Genomic DNA, 13899 nt, shown 5'->3' with positions numbered 1-13899 from the left:
TGCCGACTAAGCGAATTTCCATTTGTCTGAATTGATTTTCAGTTAAATATATTTTAATAACATTAGGTTTAACGAGTACCTAGGTTTGCTGCTACAAGTTAATAAAGTGTGTTTTTGAGTAAAATATTGATAGCTTAGTACAAAATAAATAAATTTGCCAAGATTTGATCAAAATATATCCATAAACAAGCAAACTACAACATTTGACAATATTCTCCATAAGAATAACATGGGAATTTTAAATTTAACATTTTTTAAATTTTCTCCGTTACTAATAATCGAACAAAAATACTTTTATATACTAAATTATTTGTTTTTTAAGCTCTTTAAAAAGGTCTAAAGAGAGATCGGGAAATTTTGTGTTTTGAGGGTCAAAAGTGAGAAAAACCAATTTTTACCCCATAAAACCCCTCGTAAAGCCCCGTTCCCATGGTTAATACTTGTAGAGTACTTTCATCTATTTTATATTAATTCGTTCTTTCATAACTTAATATTCCTTTATTATGTGCTTCTTTTTCTTTTATCAAATTTCATCAGTCTTCTTGCCATACCACAAAATAAATAATGTCTAACATAATTGTATATATTGTATATATATAAAATCCATTACAATTCATTATTAACGCTAATTATTATGTTTTATTTATTAACTCCTAAAACTACTTTTCTATTAATTAGTGATGAACCAAAACCTTTTATAGTATTGAAATAGCTACCTCAAAAAAGTTGATAAGGAAATGAAAATAGTGATGGAATACTTAACTTATTTCTGTGTTTGCTTGCAACATCTAGTAACTTACAAAACAGCGTGGTTTTTCTATTCTATGGTTTTATTAGGTATGCACGTAATCTGTGTACGCTTCAAAAATAAAGTTGGCAATACTTACAGATACTTTATTACGACTACGATCAGAAGGTGCAGAGTTTCCCATTTCGTTGGATGTTTGGATTTAACTTAACCTAAAAACATGTTTGAAAGACTAAACTATTTATATGATTTGTAGAAAAATATAATGTGTTACACGAGTGCAAACTACCTTTGCCGCACTCGAGAAACTTTCAACACTCGCCCACGGATCGTGCGTAAACATTTCTCTCGTGTGCAGCAAAGTGCCACTTCGCCCACTAGTTACACAAATAACTATTGGGATAGTAATTGGCCTATTTATTAATGGGTAAAATGATCTATCATCATGCAAATTTTTAACCCAATTCGAGTCATTTCTTGATTGAGCCCCAAACAAATTACAAACACACACACTTACAGCTTTATAATATTAGTACGGTATATAATGATGTTTCGATTGCCAATTGACTAATGCTGCCTAGGTTCTTTAATTAAGTCTTTTAATTTGTTTCCTGTTATTTCAGTCATTTAAAACATCATTTAACCAAATAAAACGATATAATCATAAACAATAACTGGTCTCCTAGTTATATAACCAAATAGTAAAGCACAAATCATAAAAATAAAGCTAAAATAATAGAAACAAAACTTCGTCTACCCCAGCGATCAGTGTGGACGTATGAACTAGACACGAAAATCAAGCTTCAAAATTTACAATGGGATGAGAAGTCTACGCCTTCACTCTCCTCACACTCTCTCTCACTCTCCCGCCCCCTCTTTACTCGACCACCCCTTTCCCCCAGTCCCAGCGAAATACCCGGTATGGTACTGGCGGGGAGAATAGGCTTATGCCAGGTAGTCTTCTCCACTCGCCTTGACACTTTAATGACCCCTGAATTTACGAGTTCGATAAGACGACTAGCCAGTTCTCCTACACTCGCAAAAATGTGACATCAAAGAATGTGACATCAAAGAACAAAGAAAAATAAAATAATACAAAATTTGTGGTGTTTTTTTATTAATATATACTAGAGGTTGTCCAGTGGTCGAAAACTCGACCTAAAATATGAAATGTTCAGACTTCTCTATTTTCACCCCAAGCTGTAAATAAAACATGTGATTAGAGTTTCTTCCATTTGTTTTCATTTTATGTTTATCTTTCGTTGTTATTTCGTAACCAGCATGGCAACCCATACCCATAAGGCCAATGTTATTTTTTTAAATTTTAAATTCATTGTTTTTGAGCCTTTTTTAAATTATAATGATATTCTGCACGTCTATAGGCAAATATCTTTCTAACAGTATGCGTAGATTTTCCCTGCGATACACACGAGCTGAGAAAAAAGGGTTTAAAGAAACATGCTTGTCTATTAATATATAGATAGATAGATTCTCAGAGAAGGGAAGTATTAACTTGTACACCTGCTAATGCGTCATTGACTTCTTCCTAGACAAAGCCGTAACATGACGCATATGCACTTAAAGTCGATTAGACACTTGACTCTCGTCGTCTCTATACTTCCAACAACGTATTACTTTATCTCCATCTTCGTCTATTACAGGACGACGGTATTGCCTGTAATAGCTTCAACCCAATTCTACATTTATTTTCGTCGCCTTTCTAATCCTTATTGTAGGATATTTCCATTCCGGCAATGCTAGGTTCGTTGACCCAAGTTGGAATTTCGTAAATGGCCTCGTAATTATATCGTAATTGGCGCTAATATTTATAAATATTTCTGAGTCAATAATTTCTTACTGTTGGATTTAGAGAAAAATTATTTACCATACATAGCTAGAACAATAATTTAAACTCCGATCCTTACATTATCGGTGTGGTTTTGTTATGACCACGACGCGCCTGAAGATTTCATTGGATTTTTAGCTAATATTGTTTGTGTACCAGACAATTTGAATCTCAACATGGTCAAAAATTGATCCATCTATAAGAATACTGTAATGGGGTTTTAAATTTAAATCTTGAATTTAGGATCGATTAAATCTGCATGGAGAGGGATAGTCAAACGGTAAAGTAGAGTATTCCACATCGGCTATCGGAATTATATTAAGAGTAGACTGATTTTGCTAGATTTTTATGATACTTTAAAGTTCTCTGCGTCCCTGGATTTAAATTCTCCCAAAATCTATTTATAATAGAATTCTAACAGTGTAGTAATTGTAGTAAGCAACACAATCGTAAATATTACAAATCAACCCTACAACTTAAAATTTGAAAACAATTGTTCTGTAATTCCAACTTATTACACTAAATAAAAATACGTTGTTATACATTGCATTTAATCACTGACTATATAACACTACGTTTAACGTTTAACCTAGTGTTAGTCAATGATTTAATGTAACGAATGCTGTAACAACTGCTACCGTCAGTTCCATTATTCCGATACGTCAAGTCTAGTTGTTTCGCAAGTACCGGATGGTCGAGATGTCTTTGCAAGTCGATGTTACGAAAGTATCATAAATTAACTGTTTGACTTTGAAACGTCCTCGGTCGACCGCGGTCGCCGCTCCGCTTGTCTGTTGGTCTGTATTCTGTACCTCTTGTACATCGAAGTGATAACAGGTGATGGGGGAGTGGGGATAATTTTGGCCGGATTAAATACCACAGGATAAAAAATGTATGACGTTACGATTCGAAAAAAAATATTACTCAAATATTTTCATATGTATTTTTCATAAATTAGACTACACACTAGTAAAATTCATGTAAGGTTGAGTAATTTTAGCCGATTTCTGAAGAGTTGTTCAAAGGATATAAGAATGCATTGTGTAGGATTAAACAGGATTTTAACGCCTAAAGACCTTTTTCTACAATGGAAACTTGATATGAAACACTAGGTCTATATTTAGAAGACGCAGCCTAGATTTATGTGGTTCTGTATACATGATTAACTAACTATGAACTCCACAATAACTTTTGTAGACGTCGGTTTGGGGATTAGGTTGAACAAAGAAATTTTAAGGGTCAAGTCTTGGTTAGTCTATGCTAAGTCAACATTTCGTTTAACATGCGCCTTTTTGACTTACAAGGTAATGTTAAAAAGGATTGTGGAGACACACTTATAGCTGAATATTTTCATAAAATATTATCTTTTGTCTGCGTTAACAATGTTTTAAAAATTGAATTAAGCTATCGTAAATCACATTTCGAATTACTTGCCAGTTTGATTGCTAGTTGTTTAACTATACTATGTTATCACATGGTGTTTCACGTGATTCTAACACAATATAACAGTTTAAAGTAAGGATTCATTATAAATGAGAACAAATCAAAGGCGAATAATTATGATTCATCTGTTGAGCGAGCTTGTCAAACCGAGCGTTCAAGTCACTGTGGTCCGTGAACCAACTACGCCGCCGCCAAGGTTACAGTCAGGATCTAACCATCCAACTGTCATAGGCCAATTTTCAGTTTTTCAAGATAGCCTAACGATGACAACGCCGCAATTTGGTTTGGCAAAAACGAAACAAAGACTGCCAGAGTAACGGGTTCCGTTGCGTTTGCGCGGCCAACCGATACTTCCGCATTCGATGACACCTGAACAAAATGGCGGCGATGCTGCCTCGCTGGTTCCAGCGGCCACCGCTGGTATCGCTAGCGTCGCCGGCTGTATATAGGCACCGGTGTATATCATCCTAACAGCTTACAGGGTCATTGCCTGAGTGGCCTTGCTTTTGGCGGTCCAGTCCACAACCGGTAGAATTTAAATGAGCATAGATTAATTTTATGAGTGGCAATATACAATCTAAATTTAAATTTATGTTGCCCATTTTGTCTTGTCATACAGATTTATTTTTGATAAATATGACAAAATGTTGTGATCACTTATACATCTTACATCACTTACATCTACTTATATTTACTATTGGTTTAATTTTAGTTTACGGAAGCCTACTCTAGTTCTTAACACGCTTGCTCTTACCTTTGCTAAAAATATTTTTTCTTTCCAGATAAGGCACCTCTGAAGAAAGAAGAAGAAAGGATCCGTCCAGAGTCCAAATCGCCAGTATCTAGATCATCATCACCCAAAGATGGCAGCAAAGAGTCTGCAGACTGTAGCGAAACTCGCACGAACATCCCTCCTCGCAGGTTCATCTCTTCCATCCTTGGAGGAGACATCCCCTACGGCAGCAGTCATCATCGACACCACATCCTTACCTCCGCAGAAAGGAAAGAGTACTTGCCGATTGAGAAACCCCCTGAACCTTCCACGTCTCCCCCTCCACAGCAGCCCAGATGTCACCCTGTCTCTGTCATCCAGAGGACTCCCATCATACCTCTCATCAAGCCCAAAGAGGAGACGGAAATGATTGTAGAAGAGCCCGAGCAAGAAGCACCTATTGATTATCACGTTCCAAAGAAAGAAGTAGAGCATAAAATTCTAGATGAAACCAAAAGAAGACAAATCGCTTTAGCTATCAAGCGAAGTCAACTTCTTCTCGCTGCAGGAAGAAAGTTAAGTCCAAGCGGGATGATCCTAATGGCTGCTGCTGGCCACACGAGAAATGGTGGTGGCGGAGGAGGTTCTAGAAATCAAGGGGGTGCTTCTGGTGGTGGGTCACAAGGAGGTTCTTCGAGTCATTCCTTCGGATCATCAGGAGGAGGCGGGTTGAGCTCCAGCAGTGCTGGTGGAGCAGTTGGAGGTGGGTCAGGTGGGGGTGGAGGATTAAACCCTGGAGGGAACGGAAAATCCAACTACGGACCTAGCAGTCCTCCAACTGGTTCCTTACCTCCTTTCTACGAGAGTTTAAAAGGAGGAGGGCTTCCTGGCTACCCTCACCAGTACAGCAGCCAATACCAGTCCATGCTTACGTCGACGCCACTCCCGATGGATGTGGACACTGGACAAGACACCTCAGGAATGAGTTTCCCTACCGGAGCAGAGCTACTTCCAAAGCAGTATTCGTTGCTACAGAACGTCTGTGCGCAGTACGGGTTGTCGGTCAAAGATGATGAGGAGTTGGCCAACATGATGAAGGACTCGGGGGCATTCCTACCTTACGATGATGTGATGGTGGACGCCATGACAGGGGCCGTGGTCGACCCTCTGCAGTTCACCGCAACCCTCACCTTCTCCAGCCCTGACCACTCGGCTCTGCTAGAGTCTCTGTCTGACGCAGCTGAGCTCTTCCTGAGAGAGGTAAGGCTTACGTACAGCATGAAATATAAAACTAAATCTCCTAAGGTTTTATCTAAAGCTAAGCAAATATTTATGGTAAATAACATTTTACACACTTGTACAAGCCTATGCGATTATTCATTTTTCAATTTTAAATAATCGTTTATTAAAAAGTAAACACAAGTATCAGTAATTTAAACGTGAGTGATGGATATAATTCTGTTTAAATTCTTTTAAAACATCACAGTAAGTCATACTAACCTACAATAATAACAAACATATGCAAACAGTTCTTTTTCAGTTTCATGTAAATAGCATTGAGCTAATAAATTCAATCTTTTAAAGCAAAAGAGGGAAATATGAAAATATTTGCGAAGTAACTGTATACAGGAACCTTTCACACGACAATAAATTTACCACCTTCAAATCACAAATTTTTCTACAATATCCACAAACCGAATGCTAAATCGTATCACGTTTACAGCAACCCACGGAGACTATCCCACCTCCAGTGGAACCATCGGTTGATCCGTTTCCCGGACATCGAGCCAGCTTTCCCGAGGTGCCGTCCAGCAGTAGGAGCAGTTTCCCCACCAGCTCCGGGGCTGCTGCAGCGGGGGGAGTGGTGGGGGTGCGAGGGCTTCCTCCTGGCTACCACGAGCTGGTGAAGGAGAGAGATCTGACGCTCCAACAACTAACAGACGACAGCAGTCAACAGCTGCAGATACAAGTCCAGCTTCAGCAGGGCCAACAGAGCGAGGTGGGTGCATTGTAGCAACGTAAAATACAAGAAATATAGGCATACTCATGGGAAAATTAGGATGGTTGTACCATAGACATAAAGAACACATTGCAGAATCTACCTTTGACAGTCTATATCTATTCTATTTTTCTATGGTTCTACCTTTTACTTAAAAGTGGAGGACATATCATTCATATATTATTTTGGCAAGTTGTAGAGTGAAATTGGACATACTTGAAATCTTGAGCTACTGACTGATTGTGCTGATGTCAAGTACTGATATGTATTGTACATGCAAACTTTCAAAAATCCAAATTAAAAGGATAACGTACTGAAAATGATAGCATCTCTTGTGTCAAATAAATAATTAAAATATCAAAAATGAAAAGGGAATAATAATTTTTACGGTAGCAGTTTCCGCAAGCAGCTGATTCAACTACATTCTTCCTGAGTAAATCCAGACAAAAACTGATGATATATTGATGAATGTACTTCAGCATCGACTGATCTGTGAAATTTTGATGGATGCCTACTTAAGCATCAAATGACCTAAAAGTAGTAGCAAAACAAGCAGTAATACTCAACCTCACTTAGTACAACACTAAAATTTTGAGCTAAATTAGAAATAACCTGATCAGCCTTAAAACCAAAATAGTGACAATGAGTAGAACGATAGCCGTGTTGAGCCGAACGTTCATGTTGTATCTGTTGCGCAGGGCGGTGGTCAGGCAGGGTTGTTGTCTCCTGGACTCAGCTCCTTGGAGCTTGACTCCAGCACCTCTATGTCTCTCCCTTCCCCCACGAGCTGCTCCCTGGATGGCACGGGCTCGCTCTCCCCGCCTCCCTCAGGGGACATCGCCTCTATACCCTCGCTACAGGTGCGCGTTGGCGTCATCAAGCGACGGGTGAGTCTCATCTCAAAACTTTTGCTCTTGGTTTCTGGTGGTTTGGTTTGGAAAGAGTGTGGATGTGGGAAAAGCTTGTGCAATGCATGTCAAATGGTGATAAATGTGGAAAAGAACCTAATCTACTCAACAATAATAACTCCAGCACTTTACTTTAAAAAGTCTATCTTTCTCCATAATCATATGACTTGAGGACAATTTCAATTTTTCTCCTTCCTATAAACTCATTGAAGCTTATTTTGGTTTTGGGCTTGATTGTTTTAAGTAGTTACTGAATCCAAAAGGCGACACTGAAAAGTTTATTGAAAAGTCAAACATGATTAATTGTTCTGCTTGTACCTAAAATAGATAATACTCAAGATTGAAGTGCTCAGTGGCAGATCAATAACAAAGAGAAAATAAGACAGAGCCTGGGTCTTTGGTTGAAATCCGGCCAATTGCCAAAGGGTTTACCTATTTGATAATGCCGCAACCATCAAGGCCTTGTCTGAAAGTGATGTTAAACAATTTGTGGCAAGAGCCTAGCGACCTAGGGTGTGAAGGTTGATCAGGAAAAAAATCAATATCACAATCTTTATAAAGTTTTTTAACATAAAATTTAACCTTAAACCTTCTTTCAGCTTGGTCTGCCAGGAGACATTGCATTGGAGTTTGTCAACGGAGGTCATGGCATCAAGAACCCACTGGCCAATCAGGAGATGTCCCACAGTACGTCCAGACCCGAGGGGGAGAAGTCTGAGGACACGAAACCCCTGAGAGACGGGTCCCGCTTCGCCTGCCATCTGTGCTCCAAAACCTTCAGTCTACAAAGACTACTAAACCGTCACATGAAATGTCACAGCGATGTCAAACGCTACCTCTGCACCTTCTGTGGCAAGGGGTTTAACGACACCTTCGACTTGAAGCGACACACTCGTACCCACACAGGTATGTATTGTTTGCTTCAATATATGTTTTGGACAGTTATTTCCGGGGAGTAGATAAAATTAAAGATTTGGCTAAGGGTTTTAAGTTTATTTGTACATTTCTCTATAGTTTTCTATCATAAGTCTTCAGCAATCAAAAAATGTATGTTGATACCCACTTCAAACCTTATTACTTAAAGAGAATGCATCAAAGTTTGTTGCAACAGAAAACAACTCTAACATATACAGCCAGTTTGTCGTTTGGATTTTGATTACTTAAAAATGTAGTGAAGGTGTTTTGTACTATTTTAGTAAATTTATTGTTTCTTATTTATAATCCTTTGGATAGCATTAGCAACATTGGTAGTCATATTCCAAAGGCTATATACCATCTTGAAGCTAAAAAGGGTAAACGTTGCTTTTGTACAACGATTTGAGGATTTTCTGATCCCTCTTTTCTCTTTAACCTATCTATAAATACCCAGGGAAAGTTGACACCTGATTAACATGATAATTTCAAACTAAATGTTTTCCACAGGAGTGCGGCCTTACAAATGCAATCTGTGTGAAAAGTCCTTTACTCAGAGATGCTCGCTGGAGTCTCACTGTCTCAAAGTACACGGAGTCCAACACCAATACGCCTACAAGGAGCGGAGAACAAAGGTAGATATTTACCATAACTCTACAGACATGGACTTAGCAGAAAACATAGTAGCAAAGAATTAGTATTTGATAAAAAAAGATGTTTAGAAACTCAAATATGTTTCAAACAAGATAACACAAGAGATTGTTTATGTATCACATATAAAGCATAATCTTACATGCCTGATGTTTTCAAACCTAAACTGCTCATCCCCATAGTTCTACCAATTTGTATGGTTACAATATTAATCATAAAGGCAAACCAGTGAAAATGTTCAGCTTCCACTAAGCTACTTAGTTGGGTCAATCGTAAACATAAATTTACAAGGAGTAACAGTTAAATTTTCCTGAAATATGCAGGGAATTTCAAGGTATTCTACAACTGGAATGAATTAAAAATTGTACCAGTAAATTTTTGTGAGAATTTGTAATACTAAGGACCTGATGTAATATACTGCAATAAAAACGTGATTTTAATGTTTTGTTTTCATGTTTGTTGTGTAAGGGTGTGATACTCCAATCAAGTAATCATGCTATCCTAACAAAAATCCTTAAAACCTAGGCTCTTGTGCCTAATGTTACATTCTCAACTTAAAATAGTTATTGTAGCCTTATCATCAATATAAGAACGGTTGATTTTGATAGACCTTAACCATAGAATTTACGTACTCAAATCCTAAAGCATAGAGGCAACAGATTCATGTTTTGATATGATAGATGTACGTGTGCGAAGAGTGTGGTCACTCCACCAACGAGCCCGATGTTCACTACATTCATCTGAAGCAGAATCACCCATACAGTCCAGCGCTGCTAAAGTTCTACGACAAACGACACTTCCAGCAAAAGGTTTATTATTAACAGATACACTTATTCTCTTCACTAATATAAATAAATAATAGACCAATCATAACCGTTTCCAATTCTAAACTGGATTTACATTTTTGTTTCTACCAAACGGAATGCTGTAAGAGACTTATACAGTCAAGCAAATTAAATCTTTGATTTGCTAAAAAAAATTTCAATCAATTTCAATGTTCTTAAAAAGTACTGAAGAAATCTATTATTTATTTATGTTATGCTTGAGTACCTATGTTAAGAACCTATTTCTGGGCAGTTTTATGAGAATGCTATTTGTTTCTTATTTTAGTTTCACTACCACAACCATCTGTATACTTTCAATTGATTTTCTTTTAGCCATGATTAATAGCTATGTGTGTATAACAGGTGAACATTCCTGTTATCCTTAGAGATTGATGTATTTCCAGTTTGAATTGTGAATTCCCTTTATGATTGACTATATTAGTGAAAAGATAAGTTACAGTAAGGACACAGCCATTCTTGATGAGAAAAACGTTAGATTGCAATTCTGTCTACTACTAACTTGTATAATGGGTAATATTTTGTTCTGACCCTGAATAGATTCTATGGCTGTGATCCTGAAATGTATTATCTGTTTGATAATAAATGCTTTCAATTCCTCCTTTCTTAACTATGAAAGTAACCAAGTTTTATAAGTATGACCGGAGATCTGCCAAAGTTTCTTTATTAAAATACAAAGAGCAGTCTATCCTCACTCAAGACAATATTGCCTTTTGAATTTCTTTGTCTCTACTTCCATCATCCTTCCCAAATGTTTAGTCTTACTTCTCTTTTGCTGGTGTCTACGCAAGTGTAATTTTATGAGAAAGATTCCAGACCAAGGTATTCAGGATCCAGACCGCTTATAGTTTCAAGCCATTTAAAAAATTTGCATATAGCATGGGTGTGGGCCTCTCGCTCTTCAATGACTGAGACGCAGAAGTTGTCCTGCCATATTTACTCAAATGGTATTGTTATCCTTCCGTCATCTGATAACCCGTTCTCCTCATCTTGTTCGATTTGATTTCTTCTCCCAAAAACTCTGCAGCAATGATCTGATTTGTTAGTTATTTCAAGGCATTTCACAACTAACCAACCCGTCTGTTTGCAGATGTACGTTTGCGAGGAGTGTGGACACACGACCAATGAGCCGGAGGTACACTATCTCCATCTCAAGGACAACCATCCGTACAGCCCAGCGCTCCTCAAGTTCTACGACAAGAGGCATTTCAAATTCACTAATTCTAATTTTGCAAATATGTTATTACAAGTAAGAACATAGACAAAACTGTAGCCAGTTTTGCAAGCTCTATCCAAATGTACAAATAATCAGGACTGTTTCTACACTGAACTCATGTGCAATGTTATTTTATATTGGGTTGAAAGTAAAGGGTGGTACTGCTAAGAGGTCTACACTTGCTTTATTGCATCGTAGGGTTTCCAATTAATTAAAAATTGTATAGTTTTCATTTGTAATTCGCAAATTAGAAAATTCATTTAGATTTTTAAAGTATTTATTTCGTTGGGTGCAGTAGAAAGGTATGAAACCCTACTTTGCAATATTGTAATGCAACTGACTGTAAAATATGTACTTTTTCTGACACATCACTTTGGGAGCACTTTTCAATAGCGTAATTTAGTATTCAAAGTTTAAAAGTCCGATAATTAAATGTACATAAAACTGATTATAAGTATATTTAACAAACGCATAGTAACTATAGTTTGATTAAGCTTAAATCTTCAAATACACTAATAGGAAACATAAGTGTTGGTTTGGGGAATGTTTCAGAAAAACTCATATATTTCATGTCAGTTAGAATGTCTTTTCCCTTCATACTCAGTGAGTTGGAAGGAAAATATATCCTCAGATAGATTATTGATTTGTAAATACTTGTTGTAGGACATAACGTCTGTTGTTATTAGTGTTACACGCTGTTGCTGTTAGAACTTTACTTCTGTGCTCTTCGTTTGTGATAAACTGTTGTTTAGTGTTAAACCTTCGTCGATCCTGCCTTGTCTCCGTCTACCATTTCCCTCGTAGATTTCTGTAGTCGAATAGTAAATGCCAATTCACCAGTAATCAAGATACATATCAACACTTGTCAATCCCAAGGTACATGAAGTAGAAGAATAATGCCAAAAATATTAAATTGTACCTATTTTAATTAGTTATGATACTTTTTAAATCGTATGAGTTATTTTATATAGGACTTTACGTTATCGTTGCATGTACAAAATCAAATACAATGAGACTTAAATTACCCTAACAATTGTTAAAAGAAAATGCAGGTTTTCCTGTAAATGTAATGTTTTCCAAGATATAAGACAAGAATTAAATATTATAGACTTTTAAAATATTTTTGTAACTTTATTACTGGTAGTCAGTTTAACTGCTAGGACTTTTCCTACAAAGCAATGTATAGTTTTACTGTCAATATGTGTAGCTGTGATCTTGTGTGATGGTATTATACATTAGTTGAAATCCATAGAGAAAATCTGGCTTCAACATTACGAGTTCGATTGTTCGGGTTTAGTGATGAAAACAAGGGGTATGTAAATATTTGTAGTTCCCTTCAGGAATCAGAATCGACTAAACATGTATAATATCTAATCTTATTTAATCTTAATTCCTCAGTCTCCAAAGTGTATTAATTATAGGATAATATTTTGTAGATTTTTATATTTACAAGTAATCGTTCAAGGGGTGGTCACATACTGTATATTGTGTGTCAGAAAAGGCGCACTAGTTTGTTTGTGCTTTGCGTTATTTATTTATGACAATTAATACTCTTCTGTTAAGGATCTGAGAGAAGAATCATTCAGTAAAATTTTAAATATGTAAACTTTAAAACTTGGTGCATTCACAAAGATAAGGAATAGAAATGTTTACCTAACAATTGGCTTATGATAGATTGTAAAAGAGGTTATGTTTTTGGTGTTAATGTTCAAGGCAGTAAAGATTAGTGAAGGTTTAGCTACATTCGTAGAGGTGGAGCTGCTTCCATACAGTATTGCAACGCTTTCGTTATATGTTATGATAATTTATAGTGTGTAAAGAAGAGTGACTGACTGATTGACTGTACGAGTAAAAATGTATTTTATGATTATTGTTTTATTAATATTATTTTATGATTTTAGTAAAATAAAGAGGTAATAAAGCAAATGGTCTGTTCTTTTCCATACCCGTTAGTTTAAGAAGCAAAGTATTTTGATTTTGTTCGAAATAATTTCTCCTTGGCGTTCTACCTGGTCAATTCAAGATGGCGGCTAAACATGCTAATGTTCCTGAACAAGCCTCTACGGTACAAGCTCTCAAAATTCTAAAACTAATTTGTTTCCAATGATTGTGTGCTTGTTGTGCTCTTAACATATCAGAGCTTGCAGTGGGTGGAGCAAAAATAATTTGTAACTATTATTTAGAAGTTAAAATTGCATGTGAAAAATACTAATTTACGCATTTTCAAAATTATTTAGTAAACACTTCAAGAACACAAAGTTTTAGTTTATCCAGTGCATGGATCTTTGTGAATTTGTTACAGTTTATTTCAACTCGATTAACACTTTAATATTGCCAGGAGGTTCTTTTTTGTAGACCATGTTTACGCATAAACAGCCGGCGGGTGGAACCCTCTTAAGAGTATAAATGTGGTGGCATTTTGTGAAATTAAATTACTGAGCTGTTAAGGTTTGAAATTCTCAAACACTAGATTTTGAAGATGAAAATATTTCTTTTTAAAACTGTTTTGGTGCGATCACACAAAGGACCATCTTGTTAGGTAGTACACATGCTATGTTTTATCTTCATACAAATTTCACTTCTACTAACAGTGTTAAATGTTCACACGTGAAATGCACTGAA

The 13899-nt window shown here is 36.5% G+C and overlaps 1 protein-coding gene across 3 annotated transcripts in view; it reads left to right on the top strand.

The window, feature by feature from the left end:
- LOC128988487 (transcriptional regulator ovo-like) overlaps positions 1–13197 on the top strand; it is a 67682-nt gene extending 54485 nt beyond the window's left edge. Inside the window, exons 2-8 of one of the 3 annotated variants that reach the window (XM_054409816.1) lie at positions 4820–6009; positions 6473–6748; positions 7447–7635; positions 8256–8562; positions 9079–9203; positions 9900–10028; positions 11152–13197. In XM_054409816.1, the coding sequence (XP_054265791.1) occupies positions 4820–6009; positions 6473–6748; positions 7447–7635; positions 8256–8562; positions 9079–9203; positions 9900–10028; positions 11152–11322 (2387 nt within the window). In that variant the 3' untranslated portion in view covers positions 11323–13197. The remainder of the gene's footprint in view (positions 1–4819; positions 6010–6472; positions 6749–7446; positions 7636–8255; positions 8563–9078; positions 9204–9899; positions 10029–11151) is intronic. The other 2 variants (XM_054409818.1, XM_054409817.1) reach the window with 2 other exon arrangements.
- The last annotated feature ends 702 nt before the right edge of the window (positions 13198–13899 follow it).

Source organism: Macrosteles quadrilineatus, unplaced genomic scaffold (genome assembly GCF_028750875.1).
Source record: "Macrosteles quadrilineatus isolate MER2022 unplaced genomic scaffold, UCM_ALF_1.0 Scaffold_3__2_contigs__length_128488019, whole genome shotgun sequence".
NCBI classification, from domain to species: domain Eukaryota; kingdom Metazoa; phylum Arthropoda; class Insecta; order Hemiptera; family Cicadellidae; genus Macrosteles; species Macrosteles quadrilineatus.
Note: the sequence above shows the minus strand (reverse complement) of the source record. Positions and strands in the feature narration are given on the sequence as shown.